Consider the following 15,171-nt stretch of genomic DNA (forward strand, 5'->3'; position numbering starts at 1 on the left):
ATGAATTTAAATTAAAGTATCAGTAATAAAACATGAGAACAAAATCAATAAATAAGGAAAATATGTAATTATACTTTGCATAAAGGATATTTTAAGATTTTATATACAGGGCGGTTTTATACACTCTGTGCAGAACAGCCGCTGTACATCTGACGTGTACACCAAAATATAACAGCATACCAAATGAATCTGAAAACTTAATGGTAGGCGCTAATAAAGAATTTATACTGGTAAGATAAAATAATCAAATATAGCTCTTAATACAGGAGAGAGCAAATGCTTTCAGGGGTTCATCAGTTCTTGAAATGATATCGTCCAGGGATCGGTCAAAGTTTGCTATAGCAAACAGATGTACAGAATTGCCAAATGATTAAATTTTTCATGGCCCATTGTGATTCATAGATAATTCTTTAGTCATTGTTGGTTAAAGCATTATCGCTCAGCAGTGCATATTGTTGCTGAAATTATGTAGAATAATTTTGATATAATGACAATTTCAAACAAAATGTCCTTCGGACAGACACCTCTTAATTTTAATTAGCGATTTAATCTGCTAATACCGTGCTTTTCAAATATTATATAGGAATTCCAAGTAAAACGATAGTTTCTCTGTATCATAACCACCTTGAAAAACTTCAGTGATGGAGAAGATATCCTGTTTTGATCCACTTGTTGAGTCAATTATCTATTTCTCCAGTTTTATTGCAAATGTAAAACTTTTTTCATGAAAACCCCTGCCCAATTGCAACATTACAAACATTAATTATCCTGACGTATATGTGATGAAAATTGACCTTAGGGTCACTGAAGGTTTGCGGAGAGCATCCTTTCTCGAAATACCTTAGTGTTTCACGCTTTCTAGGAAGTGTGAGATCTTTCTGCCTGCTCAACTATTATTTCCCAGAAATGAACCTATAATAAGTCTGTGAGTATCCTACTCACTATCGCTTGACACAGGGAAATGTCTTCTTAACTCTGGAGTGTGCATTTGCTTCTTCTAAAGAAACCAGTGGCTTGTAGCATAAACTGTTGAAGTAAAGTAGGTTGAGTAAAACTACAATTGTTTTAGAAATTCAGTACATTTGAAACCATAATTATCTAAATGATTATTAAATATGGCTTCTCAGTTGCAGAGCAACGATCTGATGCGGTTGATCATCATTGTCTATTTTGTCGTACACAATGGACATAAAAAATTTTCCCTTCAGTCTTAAAGTATTTGAATTTCATCACATGCTTCGCCGACCACCTTAATGAAAATGTTCATCATTGAAAGGTAATTACGACACACACAATTATCCTGATTGGGAAGAATAAAGGAATAGGTTCACAATGACAGAACCTGTTCTTGTTCTTGTACTCAAGCCTATATCGCTGTAAATTTACCAAACACATAACACTGTCCGCCACAGTCAGGTGAAAGATCTTCAAACCGGCTCAGCATAGCTCCAAGAATTTGAAAATAGAACCAGAATCGGTTGTGTCATTTTGGTGCACTTTCACATCACCAGTAGCCAGAGCCTGCTGTATGTTCCATGATGTTTGGAGACCTCTTATAGCATCTTGCGGTCTGCTCTCGGGGTGAACTTGCTTAGACGACCAGACCTGGGCATATTGGCAGTTGTTTTTACAGCCCTCCACTTGTTGACTATTTTCCGGACAGTGGAATGGCTAATTTCAAAATCTTTTGGGATCTTTTTAAATCCCTTACCAGACTCATAAGTTGCTACAATTTTCTTTCTGAAGGCCTCAGACAGCTCTTTTGCTTTCACCATGGTACTCACTCTCACTTCAACAGTCAGGAGCACACCAAACTAAATGTCTGAGATTTATATAGGGCAAGCCTCGTTCAGAATGCTGAGTAACGATCTTCTAATCTTGTGGACCTGGTGTGACACACCTGTGTGTGAGTTGAGCCATTTTAAATGGGAATAAATGTGGGGGTGTCATAACTTTTTCCTTAGTTAGAATATGCATTTTCGTAGGATTACGTTTATAGAAGATCTTGAAAAGTCTTTTCCTCAGTTTTAATTGTTTAGTTATGTTCCTATAATCTCTCAGTATTGTTGAAATTGAGATTAAATATCTATATATCCAAAAATGTTACAAAAATATACAGGGTTTCATAGGGTGTCCTAACTTTTTCACATGACTATATATACATCTTTTCCTGCATAACATTAATTACTAAGCAGTCTATGCAACTAAATGGGCCTCTTAGGAATCGCCACTGAATAGAGTTACACTTAAGTATGAATGTTATGCAAGTTACAGAATGTTCTCAGTAAAAGTAAACGCTCCATTTGCCTTGTTTGTGATAATTTTACAGTCCATCCCACTGTTCGTTGGTAAAAAAGTAGCCAAAGGGCTGGAGGTAGGTAGTGATGACTAGCTGCCTTCCTTCTAGTCTTACTCTGCTAACTTACGGATGGCTAGCGCAGGTAGCCCTTGTGTAGCTTTACGCAAAAATTCAAAACAAACAAAAGATAAGTTTGAAAGTTCACAGAATTAGTGTACTGACCTCTGTCTGTGCATTATCAAAGTGTTTGAACTAGACTTCAGAGTAAAAGCACCTGTTCAAGACACAACTCACATAGTCATACCACAAGCCAATCCATGATGACAAAGGACCTTTGCAAACAAGTACAGATCAGGAGAAGGTTAACAGATAATTTCAAAGTCATAGATTATCCCTTTGAGTATGGTAAAATGCGTCATTAAGAAGTGGAGTGTGGTTCATACCACCTAGTCAGTCGGGCCAGCAGGAAACTGAATAGGGGTAATATTGTGAAGCCAACATTGGCTGATAGATTTGCAAAGTTCCATGTGTGAGATGGGAGTCAATTGTCATACATTGATAATATTCTTGTCTTTACAGAAAGCTGGCCTGTATGGGCGAGTGGCAAGAGAGAAACCACTACTGAAAAAGAACCATATTAAATCTTGTAGGTAGTTTGCGACAAAGCATATAAATGAACCTGCAGACGTGTGGAAGAAAGTATTATGGGCATAAGAGACAAACATTGAGCTGTTGGTGTTAAATTAAAAGCGTTACGTCTGGTTCAAGCCAAACATAGCACATCTCCCAGTCAACAACATCCAAACTGTCAAGCATGGTTCTGGTAAAATTTTATGGGGATGCTTCTCATCAGCAGGGACTGGGAAGTTTGTCAGAATTATCATGAAGGTGAATGGTGCAAAATAAAAGCAAATACAAGAGGAAAACGGGAACGGAAATTCATACTTCATCAGGGCAATGATCCAAAGCACAAGACTAAAGCTACACTGGAATGGTTTGAAAACAAGAAATTGGATGTACTAAGTACTCCATTTAAAGTTCTTGCTTGAATTCAATAGAAAATTTACGTCGAGACTTGAATACTGCAGTCGTTCAAGGATCCCCAAAGAACTTATCAGAATTGGAGAAATTTTTCCATGAAAAATCGGCAAAAGTGCAGCGTTTCATTGTTCAAAGCTGGTAGAGATCTCTCGGAAAAACTTACAGCAGTAATTGCTGTCAAAGGTATTTCTATCAAGTACTGTCGTAAGAGGCTGAATACTTACGCTATCAGCAGATTTCAATTTATATATTTTCTTTGTATATAATGTTTTACTGATATTCAACCCCCTTCACACATAAGAGTGTTAAATTTGATCATTAGAGCTTTGAATAAAATCGAGTTCATTTAAAACGTTGTTTAAATTATTTGTGACATTACTGGTAAGAGTGAATACCATTACATACCTGGCCATTTCGAAAAGTTACTCGTTTACTGTGAATTGTACTTAAGATGTTTGCATTTGGGGTTTTTACAAAAAAAGAAGACATGCACTAGGTTATTAGTTAAACTTATGTTTTAATAACAAATTCTTAAAATTTCTAATATTTTTGTTTGATAGCCGACTTTTCACTCAAACACAACTTATGAATATAATAATTTAATATAAGTTCATTTACTGCAACATGATAAAATTTTTGTTTTTCATGCTCAAAAGGGTTCCAAAAATTAATAAAGGGTAATAGAAATTCGTACGGTGAACAAAATAGAGAATGTTTGGAATTAAGGATCTGGAAAAAGCGGTTTGTCCATAATTTTAAAATAATATTGCATTCAATATGTACAAAACCAAGTAATGAACCAGTTGTTACAAAATTCGTTTATATTTTCAGTCTTACTTTACATCATACTAGTTGAGTCATAAGCCAACTCTTAAGCTACTCTTTTACCAGCAAATAGTGGGATTGACCATTATATTATAACACCCAACGACTGAAAAGGAGAACATGCTTAGTGCGATTGGGATTCGAACCCGCCCCCCTTCGGATTTAATCGAGTGCCTTAATCACCTGGCCATACAGGGCAATTGGATCAATACTAAACTGATTTTTTTTCTAATAAATTTGGAGAATTGTATTACATAAATTAATAATAAATCCCCAAAATACACTCGATATTATCATACATATACTGTTATTAATTATAGGTGCACCGATATGTCATCGATACATTTATTACAGTTAACATTTAAGTTAAAAAAGATAAATATGTTTTCAAACATAATCATTATGTTTCATTTAAATTCACCAGGCATTATCATACTTGCTTCCGCTTCGTACAATTCTAGACACACATTAACTGATATTGAATGGAAATTTTTACTGCGATTACAAATTTGAATAACAGTAAAGAACAAATTTATAAAAGTATAAAGTATTGCTAAAGTACACCTGGTATTGGTGTACCAATACTGAATTTATGTATTAATTTGTAATACTTTAGTTAATTAATTAATTAATTAATGGTAACCCAACCTTAAATCAAAACTTTAAATACTGATAATACTGGAATATTGTCAGTAAACGGATTGCTAAAAAGAGAACATTTTAACGAAATTCATATAAGATTATGATCATCATACTCACTCTATAACCTGGGATTTCCTTGAACTGATTATAAACAGTAACGTAATGCTACTTTGGGAATAAGCACGCTTCTATTTTAATCTCAGAAGTCGCCGATTAGAAACTACGGACGCTCATCGAAGAAAGACATAATACAAGTACCAACATCCCCAGGTAAGTACGGTTTCATTCTTACATGTTAATATTCAAGGAGGCTTACAGCTTAAAAAGTTTGAACTGTATGACACAAGCTTAGGTGGGGGATTGATATCATATGTATTAATGAAACATTCCTTAACAAAAATAGCAATTTTAGTCTTCCAGGTTGCACTACTATCTCTAATCATAAAACCATTAACAGGGGGCATGGCATTACTCCATAAACATAATATCAGTGTAACATACGTTAAATCAAGCAGCGTTAGTCATAATGAAATCTTAGTTTGCCGCGTAGTTCCAGTTAACACTCCCGCATTTATCCTAGTCGCATTATATGTTTCCACACACATGCTAGTGGACACAAACCTATTTCAGCAAATCCTCAATAACAATACCTCAGTTATTTTTATTGGCGACTTCAATTCTAAACATAGTAATTTCCTCTGTTGCACAAACAATAGAAACTGAATTATCCTAAATCATCTAATTAAAGCAAATGTGCTCTCAGTACTTAACGACGGAACACCAACACACACACATGTTGACGGTTCACAAGATAGCTTAGATTTAGCCATCTCTACACCTAACCTCTTACCACACATATCTAATTTTCGGGTTCTTCCCAACATTGGGGGTGATCATGACCCCATCTATTTCACATTATATAACCCAGAGCCAATTAATAGTGAACCCATACCCTCAATTCACGATTTTGCTAATACTGACTGGGGCCAGTTCCGAACATTTCTTAACTCTATTCCCATCATCATAGATTATACTTGTCTCAATGAAGATACGATCGACAACCTAACAGAAAAGATTATTTCTTTTATACACGGAGCAATCAGGGCTACTGTCCCACAAAAAGCACTATCCCGCGAATTCAAGTCATGGAAATTCACACCTGAAATATATTTACATATTAAACAGAGAAGGCGGTTACGCCGTCAGTTCATTGATACGCGTGACCAACATCTTTAAAACACTAATCAATAGAGAAAATAACCTTATCAAATCACTTGTTAAGAGACAACAAGAAGTTAATTGGGAAAATTTCTGTATTACAATTAATAAAAGTAAAAGTGATCCAGCAGCATTTTGGAAAAAATTTAAATCAATTTGTAACAACTCCAAAATGCAAGTTAACTCAGTTATCAGATACAGCGGCTCAACAGCCACAACTGATTCTGACAAAACTAACCTCTTTGCACAATGTCTTGAACACACCTTTCAGACACCAAACCTCCCATCTTTTGACAATAATCATCTTCACACAGTTAATAATTTTATCGCTAACAACCAAGATATTTTTCAACCTAATTTCGATCACTCATCTGACCAGTACACAGTTCACACTCACGACGATACATCTTGTCCCATATCATGCGCTGAGCTCAGAATTCATATTTCAAAACTCAAGAACACTGCCTCAGGTGAGGACCAAATTAAAAATATTATCCTAAAACACCTCCCACACCTATACATACGCTATCTCACTACCCTTTATAATCTATCATTATCAACAGGATATTTCCCTAAACATTGGAAATCTGCAATAATTATTGTTATCACCAAACCAATTACCGATTCTCAGAATCCCGCCAGTTATCGACCCATAAGGCTTTTGAATTTCACAGGTAAAGTGTTGGAAAAAATTGTGGCTAGCCGACTCTTATATTTTATAGAATCCAACAACATCATCAACGATATACAAAATGCTGCCAGACGCAAAAGACAAGTCAGTGCTCATTTACTTAGACTTACAGAAACCGTGTTTCAAGCTTTTAATCGTAAACACATGACAGTTGCAGCGTTTTTGGACGTTAAAAAAGCATTAGATAGTGTCTGGCACAACGAACTACTATTCAGACTACATCGTCTCAAAATCCCACACACAATCATAAGGTGGACCTCAAGTTTCCTATCTAATAGACAGGCCAGCGTTCGTGGAATCGTGCACTCTCTCACCATTTTCCACTAAAAGCCGGCGTACCGCAAGTGTCTGCCATCAGTCCATTACTTTATGTTATCTATGTTAATAACATTCCCATCCCTAAACATAATTACACACACGCGTCCCAATATGCTGATAATGTGGCAATCTGGAGCACGTCTAGCGATCCGGCTGCCGCAGCTACTCGCGTTCAAAGCTCACTTATCAACGTATCAGCATGGTGCAATCACTGGCGCGTCGCATTGAACCCCAATAACACTCAAGCTATAATGTTCTTCCGTTGTCGTAAAAATAAAAGTAAAAAACTGAACAATCTCTTAGTAAACTTACTCAATACCAACATCAAATTCTCGAAAACTGTTAAATTTCTAGGGATTACCTTCAACAGTCTAAACCGATCACTTTAATAACATATGTAAAGCAACCCACCAACGCATCGCGTATCTAAGGCGGATCGGAGGCACTCATGTTGGGTGTTCTCCGGAATCCATCCTTATCATTTATAGAGCATATATCAGGTCACTCATGGAATACGGTTCCATGGTCACATGCAACATGTCACATAATATCTCTAACAAATTAGAATCCAGGATAGCCTATCGTTTGTCTAAATACACTCCGTTATCATACCTAGATTCCCTGTAGGCACTACCCAAAATAAATACCAGGATTCGTAAACTCGCTGTTAAATACTACAAGTCTGCACACGTAAGAAATTCTCTCACAAAAAAGTTCCCTATATTAGCTGCCACACCAAGTACCTGGCGCATCCATAAGTCTCCTTATTATGTCTCTCACACCTAAATTCTGGTATATGTATTAACCATTTTTTTTTCTTTCAGTTCTCATCTCAAGTTCTTCGATTTTGCGGTCAGCTCAGGCACTTTCCAATTAAATTGGCATGGGAAGTGAAAGTGGGTTTTCTCGGGGTACTCCCGTTTCCCCTCACTAAATTAAACCAGGCATCGGATTTATTGATCCACGCCACCCTGATTGACCCTTTGTCATTAACGGCCGTTGATTTTGTGGTAGCCACTCGAACCGGGTGCTCGTGGTCGGTTTTTGTGCTTGTGTCTGCTTGCCTTTTTCTCGCGAGTTCAGTATCTCATATTCCAGGTGGTTTATTTCTTATTATTTTTTTCCTTCAGATAGCTTTACAATATTCTAAATTCATGAGCGGGGCGAAGAGAAAGTCCATCTTTCTGAGCACCCCCGGTTATCTCTATCTCCTCTGGAGATAGATAATTTCAAACCGAAATTACTGTCAGTTTTGTTGTTGTTTGGGAATATTTCTCTCAAGTATTATTCACGTTTGGTAAATTATGCAAGAGCTTGAATGGGTGACTGCGTGTATCACCGAGTGATTTCCGTTACCGTATAAACTAATACTAACAAAAGTAGCTACAAGGATCTAAGTGGAGTTTAGTTCAAACAAGTTTGTTGATTAAAAAAAATAGAACAGCTTGAAGATATGAACCACCTTTACTTCATTAAGCCCAGCCCATGTAGCTAAATATTGTGCAAAATATGACAAAAGTTAGAATAATTTATGTGCGTTAAAACTTAACCACTTGGCACTTTCAAAATAAATATCGTAATAAAAGGTTGAAGCAGTATTGTAACGTGTAATAGTTTTTGTTACTTCGTGTTTATAATTCATTTTCAACAACACATTTGTAATAAATCTTTCAAAATTAGGAGGGTACGTATTCTCTTATGACCGCTATGCTTTGATTGTGGCATGTCATGTAGTTTTTTTGCGTCAGTAATAGCGCAATGTTTCGGTATAATTCTTCTTAACTGTATCTCGTGAACTAACTTGTTTTCAAGATCAAGAAAGTTTTTATTTAATTGTTATACTTTGAGATTTTGTTGCATGTGACTAGTAGTTACTACCATAAATCTACATACTCTTTCACAACATTGGTATATGTATGTCATTGCTAAAGGAATCTGTAACAGTTTCATATGTACTCAAAATCAAAGTGCTATAGATAGAAGGTAAATTTGCACTTTAACTGGAAATTAGTTAAACTATACGCCATAAGGAATGCAAGCGAATGGTAAAATTAAATGTAAAATTCGTTATCTCACAAAGATTAGTTTTGATTATTTATTTTATCTTTGAGTAGAGATGTGTGTGTTTTTCGTATAGCAAAGCCACAAAGGGCTATCTGCTCAGCCCACCGAGGAGAATCGAACCCCTGATTTTAGCGTTGTAAATCCGGAGACTAGCGGGGGGCGTAAGGAGAGATAAAATAAGTTATCTGAACATACACATTAAAAGTAAAATTATTGTACTTAAAATCATTATATGTTGTAACGCATTAATCATGCAGTTAGAAAATTGGAGTAATTAAAAATACATAGGGATTAAAAGTAAAAACATAAGGATACAAAATTGGCAGAGTGTATAATAGTGGCTTATATTGACTATTTTTATGTTATTTAAATTATGATGATTTATTTCACTCTTACAACAGAAAGGGCTACGATAGAAAATATTTTACAATTTGTATTTTAAGAAATCTGCTTTGAAATATGCTTTGACTTGGGTCTTTTGACTTGACACTTATCTCGAGGTTTTTTTTTAACCAACTGAGGTTTCAATGCTAACACCCTAAAGAGACACAAAATGAATAAATAAACGTGCTCAACATAATTTTCGATTCAGTATTTGAAGCTAAGAAAAAGTTTCTGGTTTACAAGTATTACAGATATATTTGAAGAAACGTTTTAAATATTTGTACTATGTTTTGGTGTCTGAAATACTTAAAAATTACATTTTGAATAATTTATCTTTTTCACTTTTATGTAATTTTAGAAGCCAAAAAAAAAAAAAAAACTCAGGTGGAAATATATATTTCACCTCCCAGTGACTCAGTAGTAGGTCTATTGGCTTCTGATGCTTAAAACCAGGCTTTGGTACTCATGGCAGATGCAGCACAGATAACTAACACACTCTGTATCTTTGCACTTAACAAAAACAAACTATATATATTATTTTTATTATTGTCACCGAAGATTTTGTTTGGTAAATATTTGCGGTCAAATTTATGTGTGGTTATATATAAATGATTTCTAAATGTTGTATGCTTATTAATTTCTTTTATAACTCAGTGGACTTTTTCACAGAGAGTAGAATTAAAGGTAGAACTTCAAAAAGAAAAAAATGCATCGACTAGAAATTGAAGCATGTCTCAGAGAGGTGCGGGTAGAAAATCAGCGTTATAAGATTCATACAGCAAGTTTACAAGAAGATTTTCAGAAGTAAGTATGTGATCACAATTAACTTGCATTATTATTTTTTCCCTTCATAATGAAGCTTATGTGGAAAACGTTTCATTTTGTATCAGTCCTTCAGTTTTGCAACAAAAAGTTCTTCAAATAAAAAGAAACTTTTGGGACTGTGAATAAAATTCACAAAACATTGTATTGATTTATATGGCTATAACCATTAATTATATTGATGGAGTTACATTTTACATGAGCTCAAATATGTTCCATAAAATATACTCTATCTCATCTAATGCAATGTCATATGTATATTGGTGAAAACATACAAAATAAATCATTGCTATAGTTTATTTTTTAAAAAAATTACATGTTCAAAAAAATTTTTTTAATGACTTAAACAGTTGTATGAGAATTTGGTAAAATATTTGTGTCTGGCAACTATCCATATAATTGTTGTGATTAAAATTGCAATTAAAACATTTCAGTTGCAGGCAGACGACTATATATATATATATATATTTTTTTTTTCAGATAGTAACTACCATTTAATGATTCTGCTCCAATATTGTTACATACCCTTGTTTTTAACAACATTAGTTAATGATAGTGTTATAATGTTCTTATTTTGACTACATAACTATAGGCCATATGCAGTACTAGAATTGGGGGTAAAGTTTTCTTAAGACTTCTGTAAGAAAATTAATAATGTACGAAAGAATATTTCTCTAATGTTCTAGAATGGAAGAAATGATCAGAAACATGCTTAAACTCCAGACACATATTAACCAATTAAGACATGAAAAATTATGATGTGCCTTAGCTTATGAGGTAAGCTTTAATAGACAAAATTAATAATTCTCCATTCAAGTGTTTCATTTGTGCAAAATTATTTTCAAGTGTTTTTCTTGTGTATTAGGGAAGAAAATGTTCCTTTAGCAAAACATACTATAAGAATTATCAACAATACCAAAATTTGAAATATTACAAAGAATTCATTAAAAATTATTTTAAGAGAATCAGGAATATATGGTTTTTGGTTTTATGTTAGCATGCCCATTGACTCAAAGTAAGCTTGAGGACTCATAATGCTAAAATTGGGGATTTGATTTTTGCAGAGCAGCTGGCCCATTTTACAGCTTTGTACTTAAAACAAACTAGTCAGGTATCAGTATCTCTAACCTCTAAATACCATACCTGATATTTTTACTTCAAGAAAAATAAATAAAACAAACATTTATTGTTTACTAAAGAATGCAGCATGCTCCATGAAGTTATCTAGCAGTTGTTATTGTTTTTTTTCCTTAAAAGTTGACATCAGGCTGTATTAGTGTTTTGCAACACATCCAACACATAAATATGAGTTTCTTTCAGGCAAGTCCTGCATCTCGTTTTCTAGATAGAAGCACTTTAACAAATGCATTCATGTTCATGATGATTTTGTAATTGTGGCTAGATTAAAGCTGTATTTTGACAAATTATTCACAACACAATAAGTGTATTTTTAAATTTTTGTTGTAAATAAAACCGTGTTATCCTACTGCAAATATATTGGTACTATAAGCAAACACTTTGTGTCCATTAAGAAAATCTCCAGTGAAGTTTGTAACTTTTTTCAAAACTTTGTTTTTGCCATTGTTTAATTATCGCATAGCTCTTGGCATAGGTTCTTTTTGTCTTTTAAACTTCTACCTCAAACTTTACCAGTGTATATGCTTCTTAATGCAATTTATAATGACTTCTTTATTTTTAACCTTAACGAATTCTAATGTATATAAAAAAAATTGTTTCTTTTCCCTTTAAACTCCATGAATAGTTGCTTATAACCAACTAAAATATAAAATCTCTTCTAACCCACTATGTCAAATATTATTAACAGCAACATATAAACACAACAAGGTACATTTCTCTGTTCAGTACCAAAACATTTTAATTTTGTATCTTACCCATTATACTGTAAGGCTTGGATCTCAGTAACCAAATTCTATTTCTATTCATTGTCTGTTCTACTTGATAAGTTCATTTCTTCAGACCAGAACCTATAACTTATTGTGCCTCATTGTATTTACCATTAGTCAAGAGATGAAATCTGTGATACATCATTGTGGCAACACTTATCCATTTTGTGATGGACTTTATTAATTTGAAACATATGGACACACTGTTGTTATTGTAGTCTAAATTTTAGTTTGTTAGAAATACCACTCCAAACATCTGTAGCAAAATTTATGGAGATTTATGTATGTCTTGTTCTATTTGTATTTTTTTTATTTTACCATTCAATATATGTCATGAGTCTAAAACCATCTTTTTTCTTCACAGTTCCTTAATTATATTACTTGCCTTTCTAAAGTTGATTTTTAAATCATTTGAAAGACTGACTACTGATTTAGTTAAATTTTAAATTTAAGAATGAAATTCATAATGTTTTTTTTTGCCTCATCTCTGCTGCATTATCACAGTTTTGAAAAGTTATTGTATTTTAGTATAGCTCTGCTCTAAGGAACTTGGTTTCACATACTTTATCTATTTATTATTTTATTGTCCATCAAATTAAAAAACTTATTATATCCTACAAGAGAAGTTACTTGGAAAGTAATTCTTAAAAAATAAATCTAAAATACAAAAAAAAATTTAAATTCAAAATAAATATAAATTAGGATATTGAAAATTAATACCATGAGAAGTAGATTATGTGTTATTAGATTAAAAATTGTAAAAAGTAAGGCTAGGTGTTATTATGTAGTATTAAAGAGCAAAAAAATTAAGTTTAAATTTCCCAATAATGCTAAAAAGATAACTATCTGTCTGACTGCTGGGAAGTTCCTCACAGGAATGGATAATGTAAAGAAAAAATCAAAAGTTTCTTTAAATCTTTGCTTAGGCATCCTATTAATTTAATTAATATATTTTATTAGCTTAAAGTAGTATACTGAGATTTTACTATGTTGAAAGTTAATTGTATATCTGAAAATCTTGTTTATTTTCATAAAATACTTTTCAGCTAAAAACAGTGATCAGAATTCAAAAACCAAATCACAGCACTGCATAAATTAATGTGCTAAAATTTTAAAAGAATTGCTAAAATAAATTACCCAGTAAAATATGTATAATAGAGTAGAATTTATTGGTAAACATAAAAATTATATCTAAATTTCAAAATACTTTGAATATCAATAATTAATTTTACTACATCCTATTTTAAAACTTAATACAAAATGGTAAAAATCCTATAATCTACGTGTTTTCAAAAGTGTTAGGGTTACAGAGTTTTTCCTATTTGGTATAAAAATTTCTTGAACTAACTTGTTTTTCTGACATTATGCATTTGAAAACTTAACACAGAGTTCAGGTGAATTTTCCCAATATTAAAATATTTTAAACATCTAACCTTAATCAACACCTGTTTATTTTTGTTACAAACAAACAACAAAAATAGGTGCTTTATTCTATAAATAGTTTTAGAAATTAGGAAATAATGCTAGTATTTATCCTGTACTCTCCTTCTAGATAGTTGATACCATTTTAGAACAGAACTGTATAAAATGATAATTGATTTTATTGATCTCACTGGGCTCTGTAACTATAGTTGTTGTGATTTGTATATATATATTTGTAAATCATAAACTTTAAAACCAATTTAACTTATCTTAATTTCTGTTGTATGTCTTATGTTTTGATTTATGTACATCACTGACTGAAGTTATATTAGAAATAAGCTACTAGAAAATTAGTTAAATGTTGGGATTTTTGAAAAACATGCATTCATTGGATAATTCACAGTTTATGAATATAATATAGATAATAGCTCATTATCAGCAGTAATTGAAGTGGAAAGTTAGTTGCATAGTTGCATTGTTTTTCTAATGGCTGTAAAAATCTGTTAACTCGTTTTTTCAGGTTTTATAGTATCATTAAACTTTAATTCGATCCATTTTAAATTCATCATTTAAAAATAATGAGAATTTTATTTTAGTTTTTGCTCGTGACTGCAAAGGATAACACACTTTAACTAAAATCCATTTGGACAGTATTCTAAAAATTTATAAGAAGTGTCCATGAAGATCTTAAATTATATTGGTTATTGAAACTTGGAGCTTTTTTGGTAGAAACTAGGCTAGTATGTAGATGAAACAAAGAAATAAGATCAAAGCCTGAGTGTTTGTTTGCTAGTCAATATCCTTATTACATCATGAATTCAAACTGAGAACTTACAAGTAATGATATAATTCTTGAATTATGTAAAAAGTGTGACCAGAATAATTCTTGGCTGACATCCTGTTTAGGACTAGACAATTGGTAGATGTTGATAATCAATGAATTTGTTGGGCTTATTAATTGATTATTTTTCACAAGACTTGAAGAATTGGAATAATCAATAACAGTAAAACTGGAAACACCACAATTAGTTTATTATTTAAGTGAGTTATGACACTAATTTGTTAAGTAACAGTTGAATTAATCAAAAGTAATAATGAGAAATCATAATGGCAATATTTTAATTATTTGGATACTTGAAATAATCTTAAACAGTAGTAACTGGAAATACTGATTTTCATATATTGATTATTTTTTTACATTAATTGAGTTTATTACATTTTCAATTAATTGAAAACTTTACCTGACAATAATCAGTGTAACTGATGGTTATAGGTATGTGAGTTAATCTTTCAGCTCTAATTCTGTTACAAGTTAACACAGAGTGTATCTCATTAAAATCATTTCGGTTAATGTAATTGTCATCAGATTAAACTGTCTGCACCTTCTCAGTGACTAGTTCTTGGCGAATATTCTGTTACAACCTAAAACTGAATGTATCTTAATAAAACCACCTTTGTTAATGTAATTTTCACTTCCTTCTAATGGAAGAACAATGCCTCTAATTGGGCATAAAACTTGAATAAAATTTTACCTGTTTACT

At 32.6% G+C, this 15,171-nt stretch overlaps 1 protein-coding gene across 5 annotated transcripts in view; it reads left to right on the forward strand.

Annotated features, from left to right (window-relative positions):
* The window catches only part of LOC143258698 (uncharacterized), an 86,915-nt gene that overhangs the window by 28,068 nt on the left and 43,676 nt on the right, over positions 1 to 15,171 (forward strand). For 2 of the 5 annotated variants that reach the window (XM_076518121.1, XM_076518122.1), the window contains 3 exons: positions 5,011 to 5,077; positions 10,137 to 10,286; positions 10,991 to 11,081. In XM_076518121.1, the coding sequence (XP_076374236.1) occupies positions 5,011 to 5,077; positions 10,137 to 10,201 (132 nt within the window). In that variant the 3' untranslated portion in view covers positions 10,202 to 10,286; positions 10,991 to 11,081. The other 3 variants (XM_076518123.1, XM_076518125.1, XM_076518124.1) reach the window with 3 other exon arrangements.

Source organism: Tachypleus tridentatus, chromosome 8 (assembly GCF_004210375.1).
Source record: "Tachypleus tridentatus isolate NWPU-2018 chromosome 8, ASM421037v1, whole genome shotgun sequence".
Taxonomy (NCBI): Eukaryota; Metazoa; Arthropoda; class Merostomata; order Xiphosura; family Limulidae; genus Tachypleus; species Tachypleus tridentatus.